Raw genomic sequence first — 15700 nt, 5'->3', positions numbered from 1 at the left:
TGGGAGGCGGCGGCGCGGCCTGGTCCCGGGGAGGGGGAGAGGAAGGGGTGCGCTGTATAATGCGTGCCGGAGCGCGGGCGTTTGTCGCTTCCTCTCGTAGTTTTGTCCCGGGCTCGAGGGGGAGTGTCGCTCCATTCCCTGAGTGGAAGAAGTTGCTGGGGTCACAGGTGTATCGCTCTGTGGAAAGAAAGCTAAACCTGCCTTCGTCGATGCCCCTTGGTGAACGGTGTCTGCCCTCTGCTAGCCGTAACTGGCTTGCTGGTGAAGGAGAGCCGCTGGTAGAAGTCAAGCAGTCTGTCCGGGGTCCTTCGATACCACCCGTCTTTGAAGAAGGGGCACTCTTTTTTCCCGCAATATATGCTTCAAGCATATGCAGCCCTCAGGAGTGAAGACCCTGCTGGGAACATTATCTAGTCCTTAGTTTGTGTGTGTATGGTGCCCTTGTCCACCTAAATTCTCTCCTTAGTTCGTTAGATGCTGATATTTTTCTGACTGTGCTGATTTGTAAACAGCATGCATGTTCCTAAATCAGCATGTAGACACAGCTAGGGCAGTTGGACCAGTCTATAAAGTTATTTCAGTGTGGGTTTAGAAGTTTATTTAACTTCTGTTTATTTAAGATAGACTGTCATAAGCCGAGGTTAAAAGTATTTAAGAGAAGTATTTGGAAATTTACAGGGTATTATAAAGTTTGAAGTTAAATCATTCCATAGCAGATGCTAAATAAGGTGTTGAAACATGCTGCTTATAGGTTGAAGAATATTTTTGTGAACATGTGTATCCATACGCTAACAAATTTCCATACGACTGCCATTGAGTTTTTAATTCTCACAAAGATACCTTGCTCTCTGTAGGTTACATGTTGAGGGCTTTTTTTCTCTGTGATAGAAATTTGTGTCTGAGGTGTCAAGTTATGACGAGGACTACCTGGATCTTGAAGTTCTGAGTTAATCACTAAGAATTACTATAAAATAATTTATTTTTTTTTTTTACTTCCTTATTTATTTACTATGTTTCTCATTAATAACTATTTTAGTTTGTGGATGAGAGTTGCCCAAATTTAAAGACATCATTACCTGTCAAGCAGGGTGTACTGTGCTAGACTAACTCAAACTAAAAATAACAATAGTAGCAGAAATATTTTTGATGGTACTCTCAAGTTTTGCATAGTCAAAGCTATAAGCCCTTATAAACTGCTTTGCTCTAATCTAATCATCAGAGAAATAGTCCCTGCATTGGTAATCAGGGTACAAGCCTGGGTACAACTGCACCTCTTACTTGCTATAAAATTAAATTGTAAAGTAGATTACTAATATTAAAGAGAGTGTGACTGAGTAGCAGGTGAACTAACAAGCAGTTAAACTGTGTTCGCAAACATCCCACCTTGGAAATGTCTGTTCCTTTTTCCTCGTTTTCCATATCAGAGGAGTAGATCAACATGGGAAAATAGTACTTGCAAAATAATGTTTGTGTGATGAAAAGTTGTTGATGTCATTTGCTCATGATGACTGTGGTTGTTAATATTCAGAAATTTAGTCCGTTCTTTATAATGTTTTACACTTCAATAATCTCTTAATTTTCTTGGGCATAAAGATGACTTTACAAAATTTCAGGGCTCAGAGATAAGTCTTACGTATTGATTCTCTGACACCTGATTACTGTATCTAGATCTTTGTATTACCTGTAGGAAAAGTTTTAGAAATTCAGCAGTGTGCAGCCAAGTTGTTTATTAACGAAACTGTAAAAATTCTAAGCCGGAAGTCTGTAGTGAAAGAAGTTGAGTTAGCATCTCTGCTTATTCTCCCTTACTAGTATCCCAAACATTGGGCTGTCTTTTCTCTGATGTTTGTGAGAGGCGATCACTTTTGTCCTGTACAGAATGCAATACATTATCACTTCTTTCTTTGTCCACAACCATGTTTAAACACAAATAATTATTTATGTTTTGCGCTCTGAAATGTCCAGCTTCCTTTGAGCTCAATGATAAATAACATTGTTGATGCTTTGTGAAGAGAAAATCTGTATTGTTTTGTTCTAGGTTATTGAGCTTGACTTCGATCAGTTACCTGAGGGTGATGAAGTTATAAGTATATTGAAACAGGAGCACACTCAGCTGCACATATGGATTGCCTTAGCGGTTAGTATATACACAAATCGTATATTTAAATATAATATACAGATAATCAAATAATAATTTCCATTTCCTTACTTTTATGACCATGGATAGCTGAATTCTGAACAGGAACTTAATGGGGTTATTCAGTCACTGATTCTAGGCCAGATATTTCTGATTTGACATATGCATATTAAGATTTTAATTTCATCTTTTTCCTGAAACAATGCTGCTTGAGGCCTGCTTTCTAAGGTTTTTTTTTTCTGAAGCCATTTTTCCTGGTTTGTGCCTTTGATTATGCACTTCATAAAAAAGGAGGGAGCAGTAGCTGTACTATGGAAAGTGTAGTGAAATGTGCAAAAAGTCAAAGAAGTTCAGAGGAAAACCAGTTTATTCTTCATTTATAAATAGCTGTGAGACTTATGTTTTAATGTAAAATTACTAAGTTAGGATGATGACAGGAAAATATCTGGCAGTATTGGAATGCCTTTGTCTGGTTATCCCTACATTTATGTCTGATTTGTCCCTACATTCTGGAAAAAGAACCTGTGTGACAACTAAAGCACCAACTTAATATGTTACTTACTGACTGGGGTAGTATTGTCTGTTAAAACTGTGTTTTATAGCTGGAATACTACAAACAAGGGAAAACAGAAGACTTTGTGAAGCTGTTGGAAGCTGCACGCATAGATGGTAACTTGGACTATAGAGACCATGAAAAAGATCAGATGACGTGTCTGGATACTTTGGCAGCATACTATGTACAGCAGGCTCGAAAGGAGAAGAACAAAGACAACAAGAAGGAGCTCATTACGCAAGCTACCTTGTTGTATACTATGGCTGACAAAATTATCATGTATGATCAGGTAAAACTAAAATCTGTTTAAAAATCCATATTTGTAAATTATTTAGTGATTATAAAGAAAATGAGTATTGATTCGCTAAAGGGAAGATAGAAACTGCTCAGGCATTAAAGTCTGTTAGAGTAGTACATGTAAGTAAAACTTGTAAGTATCTGAAATGTGTGTAGTGCCACCAGGAATAATTATCTCTAGTTTGGGACACCTGATAGAACTATGTCAGTCAACTTTTGCAGGTTGGGAAGGAAGGATTGATTGTTACTCTCTTGCTTGATAATATGTGAACTTTAGAAATGGATGATAAAGACCCTTTTTGTTTTATTTTTCTTCCTGAAGTAAGAGAAATAAATTAATTGTAGAAAGCGTTATAGCATAGGCAGTTAATCTTTCATGTATTTTAATCTTCATATTTTACAAAGATAAATGTATCGCCATTTTTTTCTCCTTATCTAGAATCACTTGTTGGGAAGAGCCTGCTTTTGTCTGCTTGAAGGTGATAAGATGGACCAAGCTGATGCACAGTTCCACTTTGTGCTCAACCAGTCTCCAAATAATATTCCTGCCCTTCTCGGTATGAGTTTATGGGTATTTGTGTAAAAAACCTGGTCTCTCCAGTTGAGTTTTGGAATGAATTATGTGCTTAAGAGCATGCGTGTATGAGTAGAGAGAAAGAATCTGATAAAGAAGTGTGGGCTTTTGACCAGAAACACATGACAGAGATTACTTTAAACTTGGGAAGTATACATAAGTGGAAGAGCTAGGAAAAAGTATAATGCTAACTAGTATCTTCTGAGACCCATGGGCATATGTCCAGTCTAGCTACTTATATTTCCTTGATGATGCCAGTGAAGCTGTTATGCTCTGTTGAAGGTGAAGATACCAGTAGTGAGAGGTCAGCGAGCTGTAACTTGTATTTTAATTTGTTTGCTAATTAATGTAGTCTTAGTGTCTTTCCTCTGGACCAGGAAAGAACTAAGTTTCTGCAGAAAACCACAAAAATGTAAATTTAATGTGTTCCTATGTTTGATTTTTTCATGTACTTGACATCATCAAAGATAATAAAAGTTGTAGTTGTCTGAATTTTCTGTTAGTTTTTAACTGTAGCTTTTGAAAATCATCATAGCACAGACTTACCAAATAATACTTACGAGCTTCTGATTTATAACTGCTTTGTTTATATTTCTGATTTATTTGTAACTGGTATCTTACAACAGGTAAAGCATGCATTTCTTTCAACAAGAAAGATTATAGAGGAGCCCTTGCCTACTACAAGAAAGCCTTGCGTACCAACCCAGGTTGCCCAGGTAAGACAGGAAGTATTTGACAGTAGAAGTATTTGCTGTCCTTGTAAACTAACTCAAGTCTTCCTAATTCAAATACCTAAGGGCTTTTTTGGGGATCTGTATCTGTCAAAAAAACCCCAAATCCAACCATCATTATAGAGGAGTTCAGGTGTTTGTTGACTTGAAGTGTTCCTTAATTGTTAGAGAAAGAATTTGTGTTTAGGAAAATACTTTTAATTTTTTCTAATTATTACTTTTTAAAGAGCTATTAGAAAATGAGAAGTTGCATGCAAGAGGAGTTAAAATTGTATGGGGAGGGGGAGAACTGTTTGACTGTTGCAGAACCTATCTGTGAGCTCTTGGAATAAGGGTTAAGAAAATTATGTATTGGCATTAATAATGAAACAAGACATGACAAGTAAAATTCTACCTATAGTGCATGATGTGAGTTTTCCTGGTGTTGAATGATTTTCTTAATGCAAAAATCTGGGAAAGCTATCAGTAATGGCTGTTAAAGCAATGCATGCGATTTAGAGATGCTACTTTAGGATATTTGCGTTAGGATCTTAAATACTCTAAAGTCTCTTGAGAGATGTGGTATACTTTGCCATAACCTATCTGAAAAAGAATTTATCACAAAGTTGGGGTGTATTCTGTAGTCTGGTTTAGCATAAGAATCATTGCTGCAAAAGCGTGTTTAGAAATGCAAGCATTACTTTGAAACAAACATCTTTCATTTGGTCCCCTTTTTCACACATCCACAGATTTGAAACTGCTGTATATAAATGTCTCTGGATTCTTCGTTCACATGAAGGGCAATATCTTGTGAATTCTCTGTATTAGTTCACGTGTACATGGTCAGAAGTTAGAGGATAATAAACAGCATTTTGTTAGCAGTGAATCAGTTGATCATTTGAGAAGTGTCTAGCTAACCTGTTTATTCCTCTGTTTTCTGAAGGCCTGCTACTTTCAGGTGAACTTACTCTGCCTGAGAAGTTTCCAGCCCTTTCAACTGGCATTTTTTTAATGCTTTTCTCTTATTTTTTAATGCATTTCCATAAAAGTAATTTTTTTATTTGTTTAGTATCGGAGTCTTTTGGAGATACAGACCAACATTCTGAGGTATATGAAGAAATAAAGTCTTATTAAAACTAACTTATCTGTTAAAGTTAGTTTTGCTGCCAAGTATAGGAGGCTACCTTTAAAAACAGCAAATTGTTAGATGACTTTACAGGTTTTAAATATTAAAAATTATGCTTTCACTTTAATTCATGTCCAGAATGTAAAAAAGTCATAAAGGTGAAATTTTGGGATTCTGAATGGTGTTGTCTTGTTCTCTAGCTGAGGTTCGATTAGGTATGGGTCACTGCTTCGTGAAACTCAACAAGTTGGAAAAAGCTCGCTTAGCCTTCAGCAGGGCTCTGGAGCTAAATTCAAAATGCGTAGGGGCTTTGGTTGGACTGGCTGTTCTGGAACTCAACAATAAAGAGGTGGGTCTGACTTAACAAGAATCCATTCTCTGTTTACTTTCTTATCTGAAAAAGCAAACTTTTTATCCTTTGAAAAGTAATCCAGTTTTTAAAAGGGGTAATAACTTTTGTGGTTAAATCATTTTAAGTCTGTGTCACTACTGAATGATGTTACAGATATGTACTTGTGATGTGAGCAGCATGTTCTGAATAACTTTCTTCTATTGTTAAAAATACTCAACTCTATTGCCTACAGAGCTGTTAAGTACACAAAACCAGTGCTAGGGTAACTATTTTATTTAAAATAGTAAAAATCCGTGGTGAGATGTGTGAATGTGTGTCCAATCACTTAAAAAAACCGAAAGTGCTGATTTCAAAATCTTACTTTAATGAGCAATAGTTATAATATATTTAATAGCCAACTTTAGTCATTTGTGGCTCTGTGACAGTTAACTAAATCAGTTTGTACTTAGGATTTTCTGAATGTCCTCAAATACTTGGAGACCTCACTTGCAATGGCAGCTCTATTCCAGAGCATCAGGAATTATTTTTTTTGAAAGAGCATCACGCTAACAGGAAGGTCAAGGTAAAAGACATAGTTCCAGCTTTCCAACAAGCGTTGAAGTTGTATTCAAGCTGCCTTGGCATGCATGCCATGTGGTAAACCAAAGAGTAGGCAAGAAAAAATTTTAACTAGGCTGATGAAACTACAATAAAATGGTGTTCCTGCCTCTCTAGATGTCGTATTGCTAGAAAAATACATATGCTTTTGTAGCTTAATTGGGATCATAAGATCTGAGATGGTTAGTCCTTGCTAAGGAAGTTATCAGTGGAGGATGGGACTTTTAAGTGTTAAAATTGTTACATAATCGTATGTTGCTAAAATTTAGTGTTATGCTATGTGTAGAACACAGGTCCCTAGAAAGATCTTTTGTTGGCACAGAATGTCTGAAAATTACTTAGTTTACTACATCATGAAGAATTGTGAAAAATGTGGACATGAGAATTTTCTTTCCTGAAACTAGAGAGACAAACAAAAATATTCTAAAGTTTCATGGGCGAGAAACTAATGAAACCTGGTATCTTTCTTGTTTTTCCTGAAGGTCTTTAGACTAAAGTCAAGGGATGAACCCACTCACCTTAAGCTTCGAAAAACTATGATTAAAAGCTGACCCACTCAAATGCACCATCTGTGCTTTACTTCAAACTGGGTTTACAACTTACACTGCAAAGTTAGCGTAACATCGAAGAGTTGACATGGAGGAGGGAAAACACTTTCTCTGGGGAAAAGATTCTCTCCGAGTTGAAACTTTTCTGTGCTTAGATATTTCTAATGTTTCTCCCTCCTAGAAGATGTTATGATATCAAATCAGGGTTGAGATTACACTGTGTTCTCATTGAGGTCTGTCTTATCTCTGGTTTTCTTTAATGAAAGAGCTTAGGAGCTTTGAGACCTGTAACCATCTATTGTATTTAGTTGAAATTGGACAGGAGACCCAAATTATTGGAGAACTTGGACATATACATAGTGTGATTATAAAACCTCCTTACCTTTGAAAATTAAACCAAGAATGATTCAATATCTCCTAATCAAGGTATATTGTTATGCTAGGTTTGGAAAGATAGTGCCTTTCCAAACTGAAATTATGGGATTTAGCTGCCTATTGGACTTCATCTTATATCTCAACCTCATAAAACCTGATCTGTTCAATAAGATAGCTTTCTGCTCATAATAATTGCCAGGTAAAGCACAGATGTTACATGATTACTAGATACCATTGTTGGTGTTTCTGTTCAGAAATAAATACAGATTTAAGATGATGTGCTTGTGATATTGATCTCATGGGTGTCCCAAATAAATAGCAATTATTTTATCAGTTATGGATTTGAACTCATAGGTAAGTCAAATTTGTATCCATGGAAAACTTTCTTTAAACTGTAAAGTTTCTTTACAAAAGAGTAATTTGATATAATGATATCACTATGTAAACACCACAAACCTCTACCATTTCTTAAATTGGAACTTAAGTTCTAGTAGCTCTTAATTCAACATCTGAAGTTCTTGTCTAGAATTCGGACATGAGAATATTTTCATTTCACTGTTGAACGAATTGTGTAAAATGTTGAAATCTAAGCCAAACAGGAGCTGGGGACATTGAACAGTAGAAGGAAGGCTGGCTGTCTGGGTGTGAGTGTGAAATGTCAAAGGACACCAAGACTAAGTTGTTGTGTTGTTTTGGTTTTTTTTTTTCCGAGAAAGTCCTGCTCTGCTTTTTTCTACCCCTGTGTGGTGGCTTCATTTCCCATTTTCCATCTTTATGCTGCAGGGAGAAAAGCTAGTAACTGAATCTACTTTTTTTTCTGTGAGCCCAGCAAGGCTTTGTCAGAGTTCCTGCAGCAGCCTAGGCTGAAGAGTATTAATTCTAATTCTGAAGAATGTTTTGAAGATGTTAAGATACAGCTATTGAGATGCTACTGATACCTGTCAATGTTTCATTTAGGCTGATTCCATCAAGAACGGTGTTCAGCTCCTCTCTAGGGCTTACACAATTGATCCCAGTAATCCAATGGTATTGAATCACTTGGCTAATCACTTCTTCTTCAAGAAGGTAAGAGGTCTATGGAATTTAGAGTTGAATACTTGATAACATCTGAACAGCAAGGTTTCTGGTGTTAGATTCAATCTTGTTTTATCAGGCTAAGAGGTGCCTGATGTGGATCTGTTAATCTAGATGGACAAGTGTAAAGTTTTTGACTTAAATTTTGTATGAACTTTTCTCAAGAAAGCCCAGAAAAGGTACACTTATTTCTTGAGTCAAGGTCATCTTTGTGTTCTGAAGGGTTTTTGGATTTTGGTTTGTGGGTTTTTTTGTGTGTTGGTTTTTTTTTTTTTTATCTCTCCCTGCTCGTCCATGCTTTAAAATATGAAATAGAGACAAGAACAGTAACCACTAAAACTAAATCTGTTGTTATTAATTTAGTCAGTGCTATGACTAAAACTTTCTTGCATTTTCCAGCTATCCTTGTTTTAAATAATAAATCACTTGACCATGAAGTGAAGGATTTCGAATTTCATTTAACTTCCTTTCTTTCAGGACTATGGTAAAGTACAACACTTGGCTCTTCATGCTTTCCATAATACAGAAGTTGAAGCAATGCAGGCAGAGAGTTGTTATCAGCTGGCTAGGTCTTTTCATGTACAGGTAGGGCAGTTTTTAAAAGCGCCCTTTGAGATTACACTTAAAAATCTGTGTTATGAAAGTTGATACAAAGCTTACCTGTGGAAACACTACCTGTTCTTTATTTACTTCTTTTTAATTAGGAAGATTATGATCAAGCTTTCCAGTATTATTACCAGGCCACTCAGTTTGCCTCATCTTCTTTTGTACTTCCATTTTTTGGATTGGGTCAAATGTACATTTATAGAGGGGACAAAGAGAATGCATCACAGTGCTTTGAAAAAGTTTTGAAAGCCTATCCTAACAATTATGAGACTATGAAAATCCTTGGATCTCTTTATGCTGCTTCAGAAGACCAGGAGAAACGCGATATTGCGAAGGTGAGTTTTGCTTCTGCCAGCGTCGTACTTTTACATACATGAGTAGAACTTGAGAATTGGACTTGAAACCAGACTGTACCTTAAGTTGCATAAAACTCAGGATTATTTGGCTGTAGGTATAGAATATTTAATATTGGCTGTCATGAGAGATCCTCCTAACTGTGGAGAGTCACAGCTTCTGGACAGAACTGAGACTCCTGCTGGACCCTGGCTAAAGCAAGTCCAGGAATTTAGAAGAGCCTCAGCCTCATGTTTGTATTTGGTACTATGAAAAGCACAGAATTCTACCCATATATGTTACCATCATCAGAGAATTTTAAGTCAGCTAGTGATTTCCTGAAGACACTTGTCTTAGCTTATATAGAAGGACAATGTTATGTTTTTTTGAAATGAAAGGGTTTCTAAATCTAATGTTGGGTAAATAAATGCAGAAAATGTTAGACACCACTTTTCTAACTTCTCATGTTGGTGTAATAGTTTCTGCTTCTCTAAGACCTTAAACAGGTGATATGTTCTGCAGAAAAATACAATAATGAATGAAAGAAACTAATGCAATTTTTTTGTGGCCAGATTATGCAGGTATTTAGGATGTTTTCTTTTGCAGTACGGTATATCTTTCTAGTGTTAAGGTTAATACTGTCACTCTTTCTTTTGATTTGTGGTGGTTTTGATTTTGGTGTTTTGTTTGGTTTGTTTGTTTTTTTTTTTTTTAAACAGTTAGTGTGTCCACAAAGAGGCATAATTATTTTATGCTATTTTTCAGGGACATCTAAAGAAAGTCACAGAACAATATCCTGATGATGTAGAGGCATGGATTGAGCTAGCCCAAATTCTAGAACAGACTGATATACAGGTATTATTAGTAAACACTTGGTGAATTATGTGTGCGCTTTTCATAAGAGCACATAGAGCTCATTCTCTTAATTTTCATCCACTCTTTCTTTCTTTCTTTGTAAAGGGTGCGCTGTCAGCCTATGGTACAGCCACACGCATTCTGCAAGAGAAGGTACAGGCTGATGTCCCACCAGAGATTTTGAACAATGTGGGTGCTCTGCACTTCAGGCTGGGAAACCTAGGAGAAGCGAAGGTATGTAATTACTCAAAGTTTGAACTAAGTTTCTTAATCACCTAGAAGTTTTCCTTTAAGAATATTCTGGCGTGCTTTATTCCTTTTTTCTTTTTATACTTTAGAAATATTTTTTGGCATCACTGGATCGTGCAAAAGCAGAAGCTGAACATGATGAGCATTATTACAATGCTATCTCTGTAACAACGTCCTATAACCTTGCCAGACTGTATGAGGCGATGTGTGAATTTCATGAAGCGGAAAAACTGTATAAAAACATTTTAAGAGAACATCCTAATTACGTTGATTGTAAGAAACATTTGGTATTTTAGTTCCACAGTCGTCCTTATAATACCAAAAATTTACCCATTTACAGTGTCTTCTGGTCTCCTTATATCTGTCTTCAATTCTTTTCATGGTAGTTTTGGGACCTGCTTACCTACCTGCTATTTTCCCTACTTTTTTTTTTTTTTCCTACATCCTTATAGTTCAGTCTCTAGCTTTAAACCTTCTAATTATTGGTAAATCATACTGCGCTCCAGAAATCTAGCAAAATTAGGTTATCTAGACTTGCATGCCTCTGGTGGGGGTGGGGAGCAAGTCAGCAAAGCCTTAGCACCTCAGCACTCAGGTGCAGGCAAGGCCATCCACTTGGTATGCCCCGGCTCTGCAACTCTACCTATGTGGGTGGAAATAGAGACCCTTTGGGAGAATCACTTTATCTTGGACCTTGGCCTTCCTGCAGGGAAGAAGGGCTATTGAGGGTGTTAGCGCAGCTTCTATGGCACATCCTAGTTTTGATCTTCCTCTCAGTCTGCTCTTCCTCTTGCCCCCAAGTAGCTGATCTATGATATTGCCTGTAAAGGTGAGGTGGTAGCCCTTGCTCAGCAAGCTGCAGCGCACAGTATGCCCCAACTTAATCTGTAGCCTTTTCCCTGCTTGTTTTCCATTGTCACCTGCTAACTGGTGCTCTTCCCAAAACTTACCGAGATGGGAGAGCTATTTAAAGTGGAGGGACGAGAATTATGTAACTGATGTATCCTTCTTTTTTTGAGGTTTCTCAATTGTCTTTAACTTATGAAACCAATTACAAACACTTGCATTACTTTAACAGTCAGAAATCTGCAATTTCTGTGTCACCATTGTGGATGGACGTTCCTCTTCACATGGTGTGTCTCATTATGAATAGAATATGAAAGATGTCTTAATGTTTGCTGTCCTTAGCAGATCAAGAAAAAGATTGCTTTTGAAATTCATGGATGGCCAGTAGTTTCTTTGTTTGGCATGACTTTAACCTGTTGCCCAATTTTTACTTTATTTTCTATTTTCATTTTTAGGCTACTTGCGCTTGGGAGCTATGGCTAGGGATAAAGGGAATTTTTATGAGGCTTCTGATTGGTTTAAAGAAGCACTGCAGATAAATCAGGTTTGTAACCCTTTACATGTTTAAAGTTAAAACACTTGAAATACTAACTTAAAATTTTGGTTTTATTTTGTTGCATTTTTATTTTGTTTGTTCAACTCAACTAGGGGAAAAAGAGAGAACTATTGTAGTCTGCTCTCTGTGTGTTTTGGTTGTTGGAGAGGTTTTTTAATAATGGAATTCTAATTAAGAAAAATAGCATTTTATACTTGGAAGAGTAACATTGCAAGGGAAAACAGTGCTTTTGCAACTTAGAGTGAATTTTTATTTAGGACCATCCGGATGCTTGGTCTCTGATTGGCAATCTTCATTTGGCTAAACAAGAGTGGGGTCCGGGACAGAAGAAATTTGAAAGAATATTGAAACAACCCTCCACACAAAACGATACTTATTCCATGCTGGCTCTTGGCAATGTCTGGTTGCAGACTCTACATCAACCCACAAGAGACAGAGAAAAGGTAATGGGCATCTGTCTGCCCTGTGTGTGGTTTTATTTATTTAATTTTTGTATGCTGTTAGCTGCTCAGGGCCTTTTCTTGATGCCTATTTGGCATCATACAGCCCATAAAACTTCTGGGTAGATCTTTTAATACCCCATTGTAGAAATGAGTAATCAATCGAGATATTTCTTTCTACAGGAGAAGCGTCATCAAGACCGTGCATTAGCGATCTACAAGCAAGTACTCAGAAATGATCCAAAGAATTTGTATGCTGCTAATGGCATAGGTGATATTAGACTCTAATTTTCCTTCAGAAGTGATGATATTCTGATGTTTCATACTTTTAATATAGAATTGTTTTTGCAGGACCTGAATGCTATATAGTGGAGCACAGGAAAGATAGCTACCACACGAAAGCTATTGTCACTTAGTTTTTGATAGGGAACTTTATTCAGGCAATATTTCATTTTCTTTGGTTAGGGGTACATAGGACATGAACCTGGAAGCTTATGCTGTATGTATTACTTTCCCCTTAGGAGCTGTCTTGGCGCATAAAGGATATTTCCGTGAAGCTCGTGATGTGTTTGCCCAAGTGAGAGAGGCAACAGCAGATATCAGTGATGTGTGGCTGAATTTGGCACATATCTACGTAGAACAGAAACAGTACATCAGTGCTGTGCAGATGGTAACATCTCTAAATTGAACTACATAATATGTTGGGTTAGATGACTTCTGGATGTTTCTCTGCTATTATAGAAGCTGGGAAAGTTTCTGAATAATATTTTAACAAGTTATAGGTCTATTTCTATCATGCTGTTGTCTGTCAAGTTTAGATTTAAAAACAAACTGCCAAATATAGGTAAGGGGTAACAAAGCACCTACCAGCTTGCACACTTCTTTTTTGGTAGCAGAGTTAAAACATAATTGGGTTAGGATTTTGGTCTTGGAATTAATTTTTAGTCAGAGAGGATTCAGTCAGTGTAGTTACTGTCTGTGATTTACATTCAGATGTTACTGAAGTAAGTAAATGCAGTTTACTGCTCAGATATTTTTTTTTAATATCAACACTTCCTATTTCTGTTCTTGCGAATGATTGTTATTTATGCAGTCAGAGCTGTCTCAAAAGCTGATTGTGCCATGATTTCTTTCACCACCATTAACATCACAAGGTAATTCATGTTGGAAGAAATCTGTTGAAGTCATCTAGTTCAACCTGCTCAAGCAAGCTAGCTTCCAGGTATCAACCTGTTCTAACTAAACTGACTCAATTAGTTGATCAAAAGGATACAAGTAAGCTTAAAAAAAAAAAAAAAGGCATATGTTGGACAGGACAGAAGCTCAGAACAAATTTGTTTTATTAAGACTGAGTCCGCATTGAGGCTCAAAAATACTTAATTCAGTGCTGCCCTGAAACTTTTTGTGATGGTTATAAGGAAGAGATACTGGGCCTTTCTTACTTGATAAGACCTCAGTAGTCGCTGTCCTGTTAACCTACTGTTAACAGGCTTTGGTAACATGATCAGATTCATTCTGTTGTGTTTGAATGGGGTCTGTTGTTTGTTTGTTTGGGTTTTTTTAACACCTTGTCTGCTTTTATTGGCAAAAAGCCTAATGAAAATCTCATTTTAGCAATCAAGCAGTGAATTACAGTGGGAAACTGGGTATCATTTTCATCTTTTGATTTGTCAGAAAAGTAGTTGTACTTATTTGCTAATATATTTATGTAAAGCTGTTGGTAGAAATGTGTTTATTCACTGAGGTGTTTTATTGTTCCCTGGGTTCTGCTATGCAGTCGGTACAAGCCACAGTCTGAATACATGATACTGGACTCAAAGGGAGACAAATTGAATTTAATAGCCTAGCTTACTGCAGCCACAACAATTATTCTAGTGAGTTCTCTACCATAAAGCATACAAATCTAAAGCAGACTTAAGCTAAATACAAGATCTTTGACTCTAAAGGTGAGTGAAAATTGGTTGCTCGCAACACAGTGCAATCCAAGAGCAGTGCCTTCAGGCATTACAGTTCAGGGCGGTTTCTGTATTTGAGCTGGAAATAAAAATTATCTTGTATTTCTTATTATTTTGGAGGTTTAGAAAGGGTGAATATTCCTTGAGAAAAGGATATGTCAAAAAAAAGGTGCTCATTACTGAAAAGGATAAGTTTCCTAACTGTTTAAAGCTTTAATTCTAGACCCACAAAACCTGTAGTAACACATCTTTTACATTTTTAAAACAACTACGTATCCCTTGGCGTGCCAAGTTATTCAGCTAGGTGGACAGAACAAATTTGACGTTATATGAAAGATGTGGATTTTTTTTTTAGCTGATTGCATCAGCAGATGGAATTACTACATTAAATAATTTTCAATTTGTAAAATATCTTGTATGAATAAAGAAAATAGATTCCACTTCCTCCCCATACTGTGGAGAATAATTGACTACTCTTAAAATGAGTCATATTTGTTGGACTTTGTTATAATAGATGGTACTTGTAAAGTATTCTGTTGTATTTTAAGACCTACAGACCCTTCTGGACTGCTGCCAGTTTCCAGAAAAATAATGTGTACTTGCTACGGAATAGCAGAGTTTTCTGATCAGTGAAAAGGAGGCATCCATGTAGCATTATGCACTTTAAAAAACAAAAGGCATATTAGCAGTACTGCTTTTTAGGAATAGAAACATTTGCTGGAGTTAGCTAACCAAAATAACTAACCATTGTCACCTCTTCATTTGAGATATTTATTTTTTTTTTTCCCTTTATTTCAGTATGAGAACTGCCTCAGAAAGTTCTATAAGCATCAAAATACTGAAGTATTGTTATATTTGGCCCGGGCACTCTTCAAATGTGGCAAATTACAGGAATGCAAACAAACTTTGTTAAAGGTACGAATATAAAATATCATATATCACAGAATAAAATTACTGTAAGTTGATGCATGTTTGTCTCTTTAAATTCAGTAGTCAGGGATTGAAATAATGGTGCTTATTCTCTGTAAATCACTTCAGTATACCTCTGTATCATGTTGTAGCTTATCTTAAAAATATGCTTTTTATTTACAGGCCAGGCATGTAGCGCCAAGTGATACAGTCCTTATGTTTAATGTGGCTTTAGTGCTGCAAAGACTAGCTACTTCTGTCCTGAAAGATGAAAAAAGCAATCTAAAGGAGGTGCTTAATGCTGTGAAAGAACTGGAGCTGGCCCACAGGTAAAGCTGATTTATTTCTAGTCATAATCTATTTTGCTGTTCCCTTACACTAAATTTGCAGTATAGGTCACAAATCTGGTTAGAAGAGCAAGCAATCATCTCCTATGAAACACTGTATGTAATTCTAGTGTCTCTAATAGGAAAACAAAGATTGGGCCTGACAAAACTACGTGTTCAGACTTTATTCCAGAGCCAGTTTTGCTTGGCCAGGTGGCCAATATGTATTTGTCAAGAGGTTTTATATTACTATGACCAAGATGCACTTCTTCCTGGAAGAGC

General features: G+C 36.5%; 1 protein-coding gene across 1 annotated transcript in view; it reads left to right on the top strand.

Annotated features, from left to right (window-relative positions):
- The first annotated feature begins 209 nt into the window (after window positions 1–209).
- The window catches only part of CTR9 (CTR9, Paf1/RNA polymerase II complex component), a 21393-nt gene continuing 5902 nt past the window's right edge, over window positions 210–15700 (top strand). Inside the window, exons 1-18 of the mRNA XM_009706451.1 lie at window positions 210–335; window positions 2039–2137; window positions 2740–2979; window positions 3427–3544; window positions 4188–4277; window positions 5598–5746; window positions 8227–8334; window positions 8821–8928; window positions 9048–9284; window positions 10048–10137; window positions 10243–10371; window positions 10476–10659; window positions 11688–11776; window positions 12046–12231; window positions 12412–12499; window positions 12750–12898; window positions 14982–15098; window positions 15276–15421. Of these exons, the coding sequence (XP_009704753.1) occupies window positions 210–335; window positions 2039–2137; window positions 2740–2979; window positions 3427–3544; window positions 4188–4277; window positions 5598–5746; window positions 8227–8334; window positions 8821–8928; window positions 9048–9284; window positions 10048–10137; window positions 10243–10371; window positions 10476–10659; window positions 11688–11776; window positions 12046–12231; window positions 12412–12499; window positions 12750–12898; window positions 14982–15098; window positions 15276–15421 (2453 nt within the window). The remainder of the gene's footprint in view (window positions 336–2038; window positions 2138–2739; window positions 2980–3426; window positions 3545–4187; window positions 4278–5597; window positions 5747–8226; window positions 8335–8820; window positions 8929–9047; window positions 9285–10047; window positions 10138–10242; window positions 10372–10475; window positions 10660–11687; window positions 11777–12045; window positions 12232–12411; window positions 12500–12749; window positions 12899–14981; window positions 15099–15275; window positions 15422–15700) is intronic.

The sequence above is a fragment of the Cariama cristata genome, unplaced genomic scaffold (assembly GCF_000690535.1).
Source record: "Cariama cristata isolate BGI_N322 unplaced genomic scaffold, ASM69053v1 scaffold2828, whole genome shotgun sequence".
Taxonomy (NCBI): domain Eukaryota; kingdom Metazoa; phylum Chordata; class Aves; order Cariamiformes; family Cariamidae; genus Cariama; species Cariama cristata.
Note: the sequence above shows the minus strand (reverse complement) of the source record. Positions and strands in the feature narration are given on the sequence as shown.